We start from the raw sequence: 15,640 nt of genomic DNA, 5'->3' as shown, positions 1-15,640 counted from the left end.
CTGCTTGATCTGCCAAGGTGTAGATAGGGTTAACATATCATAACCTTGGCTAGCGAAGTACAGAGACCACATCTAGGTTGACACAAGTTTGTAGAGAATAATCTTGATGAACCAATTATCATTTGATCCCATGACCCATGATGTAATTTAACAGTGACCTCAGTGCAAAAGTAGGTATAATCTTGAAATAATGATTGACAATAAAATTACCAGTACAAATCAAATCAAGGCTGTGATGTATAAGTGATTCTAATACATATCATGCAGTCAGAACACTGTCATTCATTTTTAGCTTTTCTTTAATATTTTATGAATACTGTTTTTAAACATTACCTGGCAACAATTGGTAAATGTAGCTAAATTATGTTCAATGTAAATGTATATATGTATTTTAAAATTGTAATTTTTCACTGAATTTGTAGATATGTTTTGCTCATTACATTGTTCTTTAACTGAGTTAATTATGATGGATAAATCTGAGAAATTTTTATGTACTGTACAAAAATTTGTCGATTCCAAATAAAATTGGTTACAAAACACTATTTATATCAAAGTTTGACAGTTACAGCAACCTAGTTTTTTAATTTCTTAAGAAACATAAATACATGCACAGCTGTAATACAATTATTCACTTGGTTATTCTTATGTCTGTCTGTATCTTTTTTTTCCCACTAGCCAAGTACTATACTCATTTTCCCCCACTAGTCTAGTGCTATATACTCATTTTTCCCCACGAGTCTAGTTGTTGTTGTTGTAGTGTTTAATGCCATTTTTCAGCACACAATAGGCAAGACATGGCAGCCAGTATTAATGGTGGAGGAAGAACATGGGAAAACCCTGGAAAGAACCACCGACCCACGAGAAGCTACTGGCAAGCTTTCTCACATACTGACATTGGCTGAATCCGAGACTTGAACCCACGCAGGCAGAGGTGAGATGGCAGTGATCTGTAATGGAGAGCGCTTTAGACCACTCTGCTACTCGGGGTCCCAACCCCACTAGTCTAGTGCTATATACTCATCTTTACCCACTAGCCTTAAGTGCTATATACTCATTTTCCCCACTAGCCTTAAGTGCTATATACTCATTTTCCCCACTAGCCTAGTGCTATATACTCATTTTTCACCACTAGCCTAGGTCTATGTACTTATACTCATATTTTCCTACTAGCCTAGGGCTAAATATTCATTTTTTCCCCACTTGCCGAGGGCTATATACTTATTTTCCCCCACTAGTGTAGGACTGTATACTCATGCTACTAGGGTTGTTTACTAATGGCAAGCTTAAAGCTGAACTTGCACACTGTTTTCAGACTGCATGATATACTAATTATTTATTTTCATAAGTTTCTCATAAAAAATAACTTTCAGGCACAATTTTTCGGGTCAAGAATTTTTCTCAAAATAAGGGAACTGTTTCCATATTAACTCATTAATCCCTGGCTCCACATTTACGCGGCAGGAGGTAGTAGCCTACTGCTGAGCTTCGTAACTTCAAGGTCATGTAAGATACACCAAAGTGTGTGGTATTACAAAAAAGCAGAGAGATTCTGCTCTACAATGATACCAAATAATCTGGATGTTATAGTTACACTACAAAATATAGATGGAAAATCCTAATTTTTTTGACCCAATTTTTATACACCCAAAATTCACCCGTGGTCAGAATCAGATTTTGTAGTCCAGATTTTATACTTTTTGGCTTCAGGAGAACCTTTGCAAAAAGTAGGATAAGATGGGCATTTGGAATAAAAAGTGATCTCAATACAAAAATGATGGGTACATTAAGCAAAAAAATAAAATAACAGAACTCCAACTTTTACCCTTCTGCTCATGTGCGAGCAAAATAGCCACGAAAAACGATGTTTCAAACACAACTAGGCATTAGGCTAATGGGAAATTTCTTGGAAGTCGATGTATTGGGAATTGTATTAAGAAATAGCCCCCAAAATATGATTTTTTGCTTGCATTTCAGGCAAATATGACAAAAACCTCCAGGCAATAATGAGTTAATGCATGCCTAATGCTGAAACAATTGAAACAGCTTAAAGACCCAATCTGCCAAGATATTTTGTGATGGTAATGGACTTCCCACATGTACAGTAGCAAGTAGCAAATTTGCTCTTCTTGTAGTTTTGGGTTAAGTGCCATTTTTCAGCACTTACATGGCAGCCATTATAACTGTGTCACATTGTGGAAGATTTGCCGATGCCTCCATGTATACACATATCTTCTATAGTTAATTTGTCAAGCATCTATGTTAGACTGCCATCAAAGAGCTAGTGTACATAGCCAGGATGTTTGTTGCAAATTACCTGTGAGTCCCTGTAACTGACATGAAACAACACAAACTGTGAGAAAATGACAAACAGAGTGATCCGCTAGTGTTTGATTAATTAAAACAGTTTTGAAGAGACCAGACAGTATCCAACCAACACTAAGATATTCAAATTTAGGGTGGATTTTGTACGCAAGCAAGCTGTTATTTCTGGACTAAATTCTTTTCAAAATTAGGACATGGGTGAAACCATGCAGCCAAGGGAGGATCACAGAAAGTTTAGTTGTTGTTGTTGTAGGGTTTAACGCCATATTTCAGCACACGATAGGCTATACATGGCGGCCAGTAATTAATGGTGGAGGAAGAACCCAAAAAGAATCACCGACCCTCAAGAAGCTACTGGCAAGCTTTCTCACATACCCACATTGGCTGAATCTGAGACTTGAACCCACGCAGACAGAAGTGAGATGCCAGTGATCAATAACAGACAGCACTTTAGACCACTCGGTCACTCAGGGCCCCCAGAAAGTTTAGATTGTACTCTGAGTAGAAAAATTGCCACTCATAAATGGGGAGAAGAATTATCATGGAATCTGAGGTTGCGATCTATGAACAAAGGCTTGTTAAGGAAGCTTTCCAGGTGGAAGTGGATGTTAGATGACCAAAGTGACGGAACATGTAAAAGGTGCAAACAGTGCAAGGGAGAATGCCACAGTGATGTCACAGGCAGTGCTTGGAAGGAGCATGTGACTGTGAGCATTGGGTGCCAGGAGAACACAGTAGCAAGGGTACCAGAGTACCAAAGACAACAGGAAGAGAGACACATGAGTAACTAGGTCAAACAGCAACACACTCTCTCTCTTAGGACCATTAAATCTATGTGATGACATCTGGCAACTTGTTATAGGTCATCAATTGTAATAGTTTGAAAGAGCTGAGTTTGAGAAATTGTCACGGAAATTACTGAAATCATTTATTATGTTTTATTAAACTGTTATACTTTCCACCTTGAGTTATTTATATACTTAGACCAATGGCAATGCTGACTTGGGGCTCAGAGCTATTTAAAATTTTAATTGTCCATCTTTCTCCAGTATTAGAAATAATACCATGGGGGCATGTGACAAACTGGTTAAGGAAGAACCCTGGTAAAAACCACTGACCCTGGGATACTACTGGCAAGGTTTCTCACAACCACACAACGCTGAGCCCGAAACTCAAACCCACATAGACACAGCTGTGATGTCAGTAACTGTTAAAGGCAAATTTGCTATCAAAGCATTTTCTTAAATGTGGAAGTAGCTGGTGAAGATTTTAAAGTAAATGGGGAGTTTGTGGGTACAGGGAGCAAAAAAAGAATCGTCACTTGCGCTGATGGCTCTAGAGATAAAATACAAGGGTACTGGTGCTTAAGGAATGCCCTGACTTCCTTTATAATGTTTATCTACCTGGTGAAAAATGAAGATGAAAATGGTTGTAGCCAATATTTTTAAAAGAACAAACATCCATGTGACACAAGGTTAGAATGTTATAGATGAAAAGGTCAAACACCCTTATGATGAGGTGAATAGCTGTCAAATTTGTGTATGTATGGTCTGAGCACAGAATAAAAATGGCACTTTACAACAATGCAAGTGAACAGATGGAATTGAGCCCAGATATAAACAGTCGTACTGAACAATGGTGTCTTCAGTACTTTCATTCACTTGTCCAGTACAATTAGTTATTGAAAATTGGCTTGTTCCACATACATTTTCATTTATCCCAAAAGGTCAATGACTTACCTACTAGGGATGTATGATGTTCCACCCACACACATTATCCTGACATCAGGCCAGCCAGTGCTAACACTAACCTCTTAATGCCAAGCAAGGCATCTGTTAATACAACTTTTATAAATAAGTCTTTGGTATGACTCAGTAGGGGTTCAAACCTGTGACCTTCTGCATTTGAGGCGGACACTCTAACCACTAGGCCACCTACTAGTGATGACTCTGTCAATAAAATCTTGGTGTTTCCATCCAAAGAATTAGAGTTTGCTTTTTTATAAATTGCAAAATAAGAACAATTGGAAATTTTTAATACATGGTCTTCCAGTGCTTCTAACATCACATCCAACAGGCTCCTGCATTTGTTCCTAATTATTTTTTTTCCACCTTATAGCAATTTATAAAGTTATTAGTAAATGTTGATGTGTTCTTCGATATTAAAAAGCTTTTTCTTCCAGAACAAATCCGTAACACAAGACTGGGGATCTCCAGCCAACAAATCTGTTTATTTATGAATAAAAGCATAAATTTATGCTACATTTTAATACTTATTTGTCTTATTGGGAAAAAAATGCTCTATAATTCTATGGTACCTTTAGTTTGCTTTCAATCTAACTAAAGTTATGTTCTTCTAGGAATCTTCTGTAGTATATTACAAAGAAGATTCAAATTGTTTAAAAAAATAAAATATCAAACACTATTTTAAGGAACTGATATTCTGCTGGACAAAATGAATTTCCAGGAATTAAAGATAAGACCATTTCTGCCTCTTAACTGTCAAAGGTTGAAATGATCTCTGATGTTCATGAGCAATAACAAGATTGTCCCATTAGTTGCTGTGGCACATATACTGATGTCAGCTTAGCACGATTTTCATTTAGATAAATAAATATTATGATAAGTCTTATGGTGAAAACTCATGTCATAATGATCATCCATTCTAGGACAATTCTGACAAAAAGATTTTTAAGAATGTCATCAAGCAAATAAATATGTTTCCTATTGCATTTATTAGGGTAGGTATCTATTTCTTTTTAATCACATAATATATATATATATATATATATATATATATATATATATATATATATTATTAGTATATATATATATATATTGTACTAAGCTCTTCAAGTACTGTGGACAACCTGATCAATTAGATGCACTAATCAGTTTGGGGAATTTTTATTTTATTTTTTTAGGAGGGGGCTGCTTGGGTTGGAAACGACGGAAAACAGCACCTGTCCAGCAAACCGAAAACACATAATTTTTCTGGTTTCATGGAAGCCATATTGGATGTATGAGCGGCACTTTTTTCCTTTACAATTAGAGCTTGGCGAAAAACGACGGACATAATGATCATTCATTCAGAGTGTGTAGTCAGACAATAAGACTTTTAAGAAAGTCATTCAAGCAGCCATATTGGATGTAAAACTGGCAAAATTTTCATTTACAACCATTAATGTATCATAAGAAGTCTACTAGTGACAAACCCTTATTGATACAGCCATCCATTTGACAGTCCATGTTTAAAGTTAGACATGAAATTGGTAATAATACATTTCCAAAGCATTCACGCAGTGAAAAACAAAGGCCCTGGTGGCAAAAGTGAATTAAATGGAGCCACCATTAAATGATGAATAAATTGACACTAACAACCAACAGGTAGTCTGTTTGAAAGTTTTCTTGTCATCGATGAGAATTGCATATAAATATATGGTAACTATATCTGCATCTGCATACTGGAAATACAACCATTATGTCAATTTACACAAAGCGGCACCATCTACCTTTCAAAGATGGAAAGACCATCAAGTGTATCGATATGTATCATATCACAGCGTGAATTGTATCAATACGCTGCACAGGTGTTATCGTTTCACCCCTAGTTTGATTAGATTAACTGCAGACATTTAGCTAAAATGTACAAAAGCACTTGCAAATTTTAGTAAGACTTAATGTTTACCTGAATTTCCAAAAATAATATATTAATTGGGAAATTACTTGTAAATTATTTCCTTGTAAGCTAGTTAATTCCAAATTACAAACTGAAGTACTTTAAACCTACTAAAAGAACTACAAAAGTCTGCAACAAATGATCACAGATCTAAATGTTTAGCTATAACTGGAAACTTTCCATCAATGATTACAGCAAGTCTACAAACACACCTTCCCAGTAAATAATTACTGGGTTTCTTTGTTACACTGGCCTGACAACCTGAATGTGACCCCATCTGCTGGCCATGATTAGTACAGTTTAACAGGAATTTCTACTACTATATTTAACAGTGATTACAGCTGTACCCCTCTAACATAACAAAACAATAATTAATTTTATCAAGAGAAATTAACAGAATAATATGACCTGAAATATTTAAATCTGGCACTAGAAAAGCCGTCTGCTTGCTTGTCAGTTCTTCAAATGCTGCAAAGATGTTGCAGAATCGGATTCCTTATTATTTTTAAGTACACCTTAAATTATTTGGCAAGCTTCTGTATGATTAAGATGGTTTCTGGTAGGGAAAAATAAAAAATTAAACAGTTATGATCATGTAGCAAATGTTAAAGACAAAAGTCAACTAAGGAAGAAATTCTGGCAAGCACAATTTCTAACATTCCAATTGCGATATTTAAAAATAAAAAAAAAACAGGGGCCACCAGCTGAGATGAGGACAACCAGGTGGCTCTAGTTAACAGAACAAAATCATCCCTGTCTAGATATGTGCACTTTAACAGAAAGAACAAACTGAATACATTTACAACATATTTATGTCTTCAAAAGTCTTACTTTTGCAGAAGAATTGGTTGATACCATACACTTCAGTCCTACTTGTGTTGGAAAAAAGATCTGAAAGAATGTCCATATATACTTTCTGCCACCTTGACCAGCCATCAGCCAGCCGTTGATGGTTAGGTCTAGGATACTGTTTGCAATAACTGCAAATCTCTATCCTTCCGTGTCTCTACATTCATGCCATGAGTAATTTTTACCCCAATTTAGTTTTGTCATATTTGATACTATTTGCTGCCAGTGTCTGACTTTTATGTCTCTTTGTAGAAATAGCTGCCATTGAATCTACAGCAATCTAACATTTTATCCTGCCTGGACTTTCACATGAAATTTCCCTATATGAATCTTCCCAAGTAACTTTCTTTCAAAAATAATTCAATAAACTCAAATTGTCCATAAAGTAAAGATCGGTCCACTTGCCAAATACTTCTAAAGTGACACATTTTGTCATTTAAACACAAACACAGAAAACTCTTTAATTAGCTTATCTGTGTCACTTTAAATGCAATGCTGCACATAGTTTCATCTATGAATAATCAATTACAAATTAAAGAATCATTATAGTCATTAATAAAAGAAACTGACACTAATGGCAGTAAAGCACTTTTCATTAAATTAATTGCACTGACTCATGCAGCAGGGTGCACATACACATTTTGCATTATACAAACAAACATGGTTCCAATCCTGGTTTTTAGGCAAAACAGCTTCGCCATGAGGGCAGCGAAATTCACCTACCATGGTTTTTCATGTGTGAGCATCTCAGCCAAGTAAACACAATAACAAAGCTGTTTTAAACAAAGCTGCCTAATCACAATAGTTTTGCGTGAAGTGTTCTGAATGACCAACGATTCCATCATTCAGCTGTATCTGGGTTTAGAAAACACAATATAACAAGGCCATTTTAAATACTGCTATCCAATCATGTTAGTTGAATTTGAAATGTTGTGATTGCCCGATGACGGTCACTTTGCTCAATATGCAGTCAAGTGGAAATATTAGAACACATGCGAAAATTATGAGGACAAATATTTTATTCCTGAGCCGTGGGTCCCTGACACTTGAGCTCAATATGTGCTGGGTCCCATCATTTCACTGAATTAAAACAAAGCATGAAAGGCATATAATACTGGTATTCTTAGAAGCATTTAGTCAAAATTTTTCTGTTAGCTCCAACTTTCACTTCTAATTTCTGTCAATATATTCAAGTTTTAATACCCCTTTCGTGATTCAACTGAGACCTAATCGTGCTGACAAAGGGGAATTTTTAAAAAACTGACTGCAAAGGTTACAGCTGTCACACCCCAAGCTAAGCTTAAGAATGTTTCAGCCCCTACAGCTACCAACGACCACTCACTATAGACATGATTGTTTTGATGTGATTGAATAAATGGAGAAAGGTTGAATCATTTATTCAGTATGCCTTGAAGGCTTAAATTGCCATATAAAGGTAGATAAATTGAATGTTGTGTTATCAATAGATCTGGTAAAACATGTCAAATAGTAGGAAAACCCATCAGACGATACCTAATTTTAATCTGCAACCTATTCCTGCATTGGAGAACCATTTAGTAGAATAATGGTAGATCGTGCTGGTCCATTACCTAACTTGAAGTCAGGCAATCAATGTTTGTTGACTGCATTGTGCATATCCACAGGATTAACGGTGGCAATTCTTTTGTGACTTTAAAACTAAAACCATTGTAAAATTATTTTAACAATTGTTGTTGTATGTATGACTGGACATATGTGATTTTGTTCAAATTTTACCCCGCTTCATTCGCCTGATAAATGTCAGTAACTTTTGGAGAAAATAAAATTTAAGTGGTACTTACAAGTGCACGAGTTCATTCAGCATCAAATTTCGGTCAATTATTTAAAATGTATGTTGCTGCAAGTGATGTATGGGTTCATGGAGTATTTATTGAAAAAAGATAAAAAAAATTATGTGAATCATCCAGTGTTTTATATTTCTAAATAATTAAACGAGCAACAGAAATATCTTTTCACAACTGAGAAAGAATATCTGACTTTGCAACATATTTTAGTTCTGCTGGTTTTCCACTTATTTTGTTCAATGGTCAAAATCCCCTTGCTTTCATTAACAAAATGAAAAACAAAATGCAGATTGTCGTGGTGGAGTTTGATACTGCAAGAATACAAAATTGATATTTGAAACATCAAAGGAAAATAAAACTTGACTGCAGATGCACTCTCACATGTACAGAAGTACTTTATTGCTTTATGCTGTGTATACTTTGTGCATTTAAGCTTAGTGTCATTCATTTTAATTATTAAAGTATTATGTGCTTATCTGACAAAGCTTCATTCTTTTTCTCCATGAGGGAAGGTGTTATGTATTTTTAATTTACAATGCGTGCTTAACTTTTGCCCATGGTTTTATGTTGTAAATAGAATGTTTACATAGCTATAGTCCAGGGTCATCCTTGTTTACAGCTAGGCTACATTATTACATTGGAAATCTTCACATTAATGTATGATATACATCAAGTGAAAATGTGTATAAATAGGGATTTGATAAACAAATAATTCATTCCCGTTTTATATCAGTCTGTGGAAATCCGTGATTTTAGGGGAATAATTTATTTAAAATATTCATTGGAATTACTAAAGTACTCATGCATTGACTTTGGATTTATACACACTGCTTGATTGTTATGATTATTATGAACTCATCTGAAGAGATTCTGTATTGCATCACTGTGTTACACCTGAACATTCAAGACTACTGGAATTAATTCAGAACATTTGATACTATGATACTGTTGGACTTGTGATAGGACATTTAGGAACATTTGATACTATGATACTGTTGGACATGTGATAGGACATTTAGGAACATTTGATACTATGATACTGTTGGACATGTGATAGGACATTTAGGAACATTTGATACTATGATACTGTTGGACATGTGATAGGACATTTAGGAATATTTGATACTATGATACTGTTGGACATGTGATAGGACATTTAGGAATATTTGATACTATGATACTGTTGGACTTGTGATAGGACATTTAGGAACATTTGATACTATGATACTGTTGGACTTGTGATAGGACATTTAGGAATATTTGATACTATGATACTGTTGGACTTGTGATAGGACATTTAGGAACATTTGATACTATGATACTGTTGGACTTGTGATAGGACATTTAGGAATATTTGGGATTTAATTTGCAATACTCTAAGCTTCTCTTGAATTTGTGACTGACTTTACTTAAATTTATAATTTCACTTCTTTCTGTTACATATTTTAAAATCTTGAGCTTAAACAATTACATGAAAAACAGCCCTAACCAGACCTGGTTTAAAATAGGAAGAAAGTAACTGTCATGGACTAGCACTATGGAAAATGTCAGCGTACAAATGAATGGTCAAGGACAGTGATCAGCCCAGGTCATTATGCTTATCAAGAGAAAGCATTTTATTTATGTTGTTTAGGGTGTCAGGATAAGATAAATTTGAAACATTAAATCAATGGCCTATCCTCAAGTACATCTAAATATGTTAGCTACTATAAATAACATCATGATATGATGTCAATATTTGAGATTTACAATGCTAATCTAATTATGCTTCTAGGCATTTCATTTTTTTTGTATTGTGTATACTGTTTACTTTGAAGTTTTCTGATCAAATATAACAATGTCTGCAGTGAACTATTACATTTATCTATCTCCCCACTCCCACTTTATATTTCAAAGAAACTTAATGGCTTTCTTTGGGGTTGTTTTTAATGTAAAATCAAATTTACTACAAATATATGATTCAAGACAACAATTTTTTGTTAATAGAAAACATGGCCATGATAGTCTCACCCACTAAAAAGGGTGGGATTTTGGGCATAAACTTGAAAACATTCACAAATGCAACATTACATACATAATAAACAGAAGTTAGGTGCTACATTAAGTTTCACGAACTGAGGAAGCCCTGAAGATGAGACTGTAAAATGAAATCTCTAGCCTGCAAAACTTTCACTATTTACAATCACACTGTTTGCACGTATGTGATGTTAGATCTACTGTTGTAAAATGGGTGCATAAAAACTTCGTTTACTACCTACTCGTAAGCTGTTATATATATATATATATATATATATATATATATATATATATATATATATATATATATATATATATATATAAACGTGACTTGAGGACTACACATCAGGAGCTACTGTGTATCGCCCTCAGCACAACTATGTTAATTACACCGTAAAATGACTGGAATTTTACGTGTCAGTTCGACCTACTCAACTAATGCACAAAAGCAACGACTGCATTATGCCTGTATAATATGAAACACTATTATTTGTCATATTTCAAAACTAAAACGTAGATTATCAAGTACATCTCCGATAGCACCTGTCCGTTCAGATGCTCAAAAGAATTTGCACCTGTTATGCCTACTCCGTAAGGCGCTTAAAGACAACGCAAACTTGTATGTAGATCAATTAATATTAGCACAGTCAAACGGAAATATCTATTAAATTAACTTAAAAGAGAACCAAATACAGCTAACGAATTGATACATCACTGCAGCTTGCCGAGAGAAAAAAAAAAGACCACGTCAAATGGACGGTTCAAGCAATACAGTACTTTTCATTAAAGTTGTACCTGAATCCATCTCTCTGTTTCATGCAAAGCAAGCTCCTGAAAAAACTCCATTTCGGCATCTTCTCGAAACTTTACATCCCATGTCTCGTCCTCTTCTCCGGTGTCAGCCATTTTTTTAGTAACAGTCCAGATGTAATCCGTAAATATTCCGAGTGGTCAGTTTATTGGGATAGCTAAACACTGAAGGCTTGACAAGCCAAAAGTTCCAAGTGATGTATGTACGACACTCCACGCTTGGTTAAGCACAGGGCAGTTAAATCTACGGTCCACTTCACCTAGGGTAATACAAGTCACCGCCCAATTTCCCTCATTGTGTTTCATCAATAGTTAGCTTGTTCAACTAGTTTCTATCTACATCCCCCCTGTTATCTTCAGCATTAATTGAAAAGTGACACCAAATGATAACCTAATTTACATGTGCCATTACACGCTTTTAAATGCCCGTCCCGACGATAGTGGTGAGTAAACAGAAGATAGTAAATATTTGACAAACACAGGGCCATGTGGATTACGTTGATTATCACACTGTCAGGGTGTTGCTTTAGTTACAACGTTGCAGGTGAATTATAACTGAACAATTACTTTATTTAATCTTTTTTTAATTTTTTTTTCGGGGGTCTTTGTTTTTTTTTTTAAAAAATCTTTTAGCGGTGACATCTGTGCATTCAGAATTTTAAATACATACATTAAATACATACATATGAAACTGTAATTTTAAATGAAAAATAATATAATCAAGAATATTTAACAAAAACGTACAGTTTTCACTTTCTTGCTTTGAAGAATTCACTGTTATAAACAAGTAAATTAAACATGCATGTATGCACAAGTACCCGTCTTATCCATGGGCACCCGAATAGGAACAAGTGGGGTGTGGATTTCACCACAGGTGCTCGACGCGAGCTTGATGTTAAGAAAAAAAAAACAATCATCTAAAGGAAAAAAAAATCATACAGAGTGACAAAAATACATTAGATTACCCCGACGAACCGTTCTGACATAGGACCCTCCCTATCATAATATATCGATTATATATTATGATAGAGAGGGTCCTATGTCAGAAACGGTCATCGGGGTAATCTTAGGTATTTTTGTCACTCTGTATGATTTTTTTCCTTTAGATTATTGTTTTTTTTTTTTTCTTAACATATATATATATATATATATACGAGACTCCTTGGTTCCTTTCACCCTTCCACTTCCTCAACATAAAAACGTAAATGCTAAATATCAAAATATCAAACTGAGGCAAACGGGTCAAGGCAACTCAATATATATATATATATATATATATATATATATATATATATATATATATATATATATATATATATATATATGTGTGTGTGTGTGTGTGTGTGTGTGTGTGTGTGTGTGTGTGTGTGGTATGCACTTTTACTACAAGATGCGAAATTTTTGTAATTCCTGTATATCAGCAATCGATGGACCGAAAAATGATAGTTACATCTGACACCGTTTTTGTTTTTTATTTTGTTAAATACTACCTTTTGGGTTGCTGTCGTTATCTGTTTATCTAGATACGTGTACATACTCTGCGGTCTCTTGTTTACAAATAGCAAACCTATTGACCCGAGAGCTATGGAGGCAAATCAGCATCATAATTCCAGGTATATAATCTATCACCATTAAATTACAAACACCTTCAGATTTGTAACTGAGCAGTATCGTCCATATCGACGAGCGGAAGATACGAGCGCAGGATCCGCAAGGGGGGGGGGGGCAAATTTTGGAATTTATTTAAAAAGGAAAACAGACCATTATTTCCTATGAACATTTCAAAAAATGACTTCACTGATATAGAAATTATATTTTTGAGACACATGATCCCCATTTCGTGCCGGTCCCGCCTTTAAACCAACACTTATCATGTATATGTGTTTTTGAATGTTTGGCATGGTCTTGTCCTTGTCCATAAGCAGCAGCAAGGGCGAACAACCTCGAATTGATTCACACTCCATTTCGCAAAATAAGCCTTCCTCTCAAATCGCAATAAAACCCACAAAAAAAATCGCGATTGTCTCAGTACCTGGTATGAGACGACCCTGTCAACGAACTTAATAAACTCTAATTGACTTACCCAGCCTATCGCTGATAAGTTTTTCTGATCGCGAAAAATCGCAGGAAAAGTCAGCGATCGCGTCGGTGCCAATTTATAGACAGCGCCCTTTCTGCTGCTATTATCCAAAAATTTTATCAAGACCAATTCAACAACGTGTTCGAGGATCATGTAAATTTATTGTTATAAATCCATGTCGAGATAACTGAGCCTGACTAAATAAATTTCTAAACTTGGTTATATCCATGTCACCATCGCACCAGGTCCGATGAATATTTTGCAACGTGTGAGTATCAACTCCGTTAAACACAACAAGAATATTACAGTTATCACTGATCACTTTTGGTATTTGTGTATACCGCTGAGTAACATAAATCACATCTGTGTTTTTATGCCTACGTCTAGAAAATATTCTAGCAGGGTTTGTCTATCTATTCAACATTACATCATTGTACACCACTAATTATTAACGAATCTGTCAAGATCATCCACAGATGGCGCATCTTTGATATCAGTGATAAACTCGATAACATCATCCCGTGTTTATTTATCAATTTTGCGCTCTCGTTCAAGTCTTTTAATAATTCGTAACACCGCTGATTATCAACTGACGAGGCAACTAAATACACCTTATCCCATTTCAATCATCTCATTATCAGATTAAGTAACAGTTGCGTTTTACCAGATCCGAATGGACCTATAATAATCATTCGGATAGAATTTGGTAGCGCAGCATGATGCTTGAACGGCTCCCGCGCTCGTGTTGCAGAAAATTCAATTACATTCATGTTATAGAAAAGATAAATAAATATGGATTTATATTGTGTGAAATGCAGGACTCGTACCCCCACAGGTACACTAACAACTATTACAACAAAAAATAACAGGTTAGCACTTACAGGTAAGTGTGAACAACGTGGTACAAAGAAATTTAAATTTATTCCCCTAACACAGTCAGGTGACAAGTCAGTGCCAGACAATATTAAAAGAAACGAGGAGGTGATATTGCAGCAACGTTAATAAAGTTACCCGGGACTCCGTGGGCTAAATGCCCAGGAGAAAAACACCTCCCAGGATATCATTATTGTGGCCCTGGAACCAAACTTGATATTCGACTTGATAATCAAGATCAACCAAGACCTGGTGAATATCCAATAAATGAAATTGATCGAGCTTGTCATGCTCATGATGTAGCTTATAAAAGTAAAGATCTACAGCATAGACATATCGCAGATGTAAAATTAATTCATGCGCTAAATTCCATTGCGAATAAATCTTTCAAGGAATCATTAGCTAAATGGTTAGTAAGATCCGCGATGAAAAGTAAGCTTGTATTAGGAGCTGGTAATTAACCAACCGATTATTATTATAATGGAATCGATTTATTATTCTCCAAGAGGATACTGGAAAGGTAGAGCAGCGATTAGTAAACTCGCCGAATCAGCAGGTGTCGAACGTGTTACTGCTGAAGCGTGATTAGCACGAAAGGCAATATGGCAAATTTATTTACCACCGCCTAAACGAATTCACTTTGCACATTTTGATGTCAGCGTGCCAAATAAAATTCATCAGGCTGATATATTATTTCTACCACACGATGCTATTAAAGCACGTAGACGTCAAATAGCATACAAATACGCGTTAACTGTCGTTGATGTTGCAAGTAGATACAAGGAAGCAGAACCGTTATCAACAAAGACAGCTGCTGAAGTTGCTTCTGCGTTTGAACGAATTTATCAACATGGTGGTCTAAGATTGCCACAGCTGCTACAGGTTGATCCTGGCAAAGAATTTCAGGGTGCAGTATCATCGTTGATGAAAAAACATAACGTCACCATCAGACGAGGACATACTGCAATTCATCGTGATCAGGCAATTGTTGAACGATTTAATCGAACACTTGCTGAGCGGTTATTTGGATATCAATACGCGAAGGAATTCATTCAAGACAAGAGATCTCATGAATGGGTTGCAAGATTACCAAGTGTGATAGCTGCGTTAAATAATGAAATAACTCGAACTGCGTTGAAACCCGTTAATGCAATCACAAGCGCGCGTATATCAATACAACGACGTAATT

General features: G+C 35.4%; 1 protein-coding gene across 3 annotated transcripts in view; it reads right to left on the bottom strand.

The window, feature by feature from the left end:
- LOC149797495 (uncharacterized) overlaps window positions 1-11,814 on the bottom strand; it is a 361,807-nt gene extending 349,993 nt beyond the window's left edge. For 2 of the 3 annotated variants that reach the window (XM_089962310.1, XM_089962312.1), the window contains exon 1: window positions 11,484-11,814. In XM_089962310.1, the coding sequence (XP_089818436.1) occupies window positions 11,484-11,594 (111 nt within the window). In that variant the 5' untranslated portion in view covers window positions 11,595-11,814. The remainder of the gene's footprint in view (window positions 1-11,483) is intronic. The other variant, XM_089962311.1, reaches the window with a different exon arrangement.
- Between the last annotated feature and the right edge of the window lie 3,826 nt (window positions 11,815-15,640).

The sequence above is a fragment of the Sinohyriopsis cumingii genome, chromosome 6 (assembly GCF_028554795.1).
Source record: "Sinohyriopsis cumingii isolate HCF-2022 chromosome 6, ASM2855479v2, whole genome shotgun sequence".
Lineage (NCBI taxonomy): Eukaryota > Metazoa > Mollusca > Bivalvia > Unionida > Unionidae > Sinohyriopsis > Sinohyriopsis cumingii.
The sequence above is the reverse complement of the archived record's forward strand: the minus strand, read 5'-3'. Positions and strand labels throughout refer to the sequence as shown.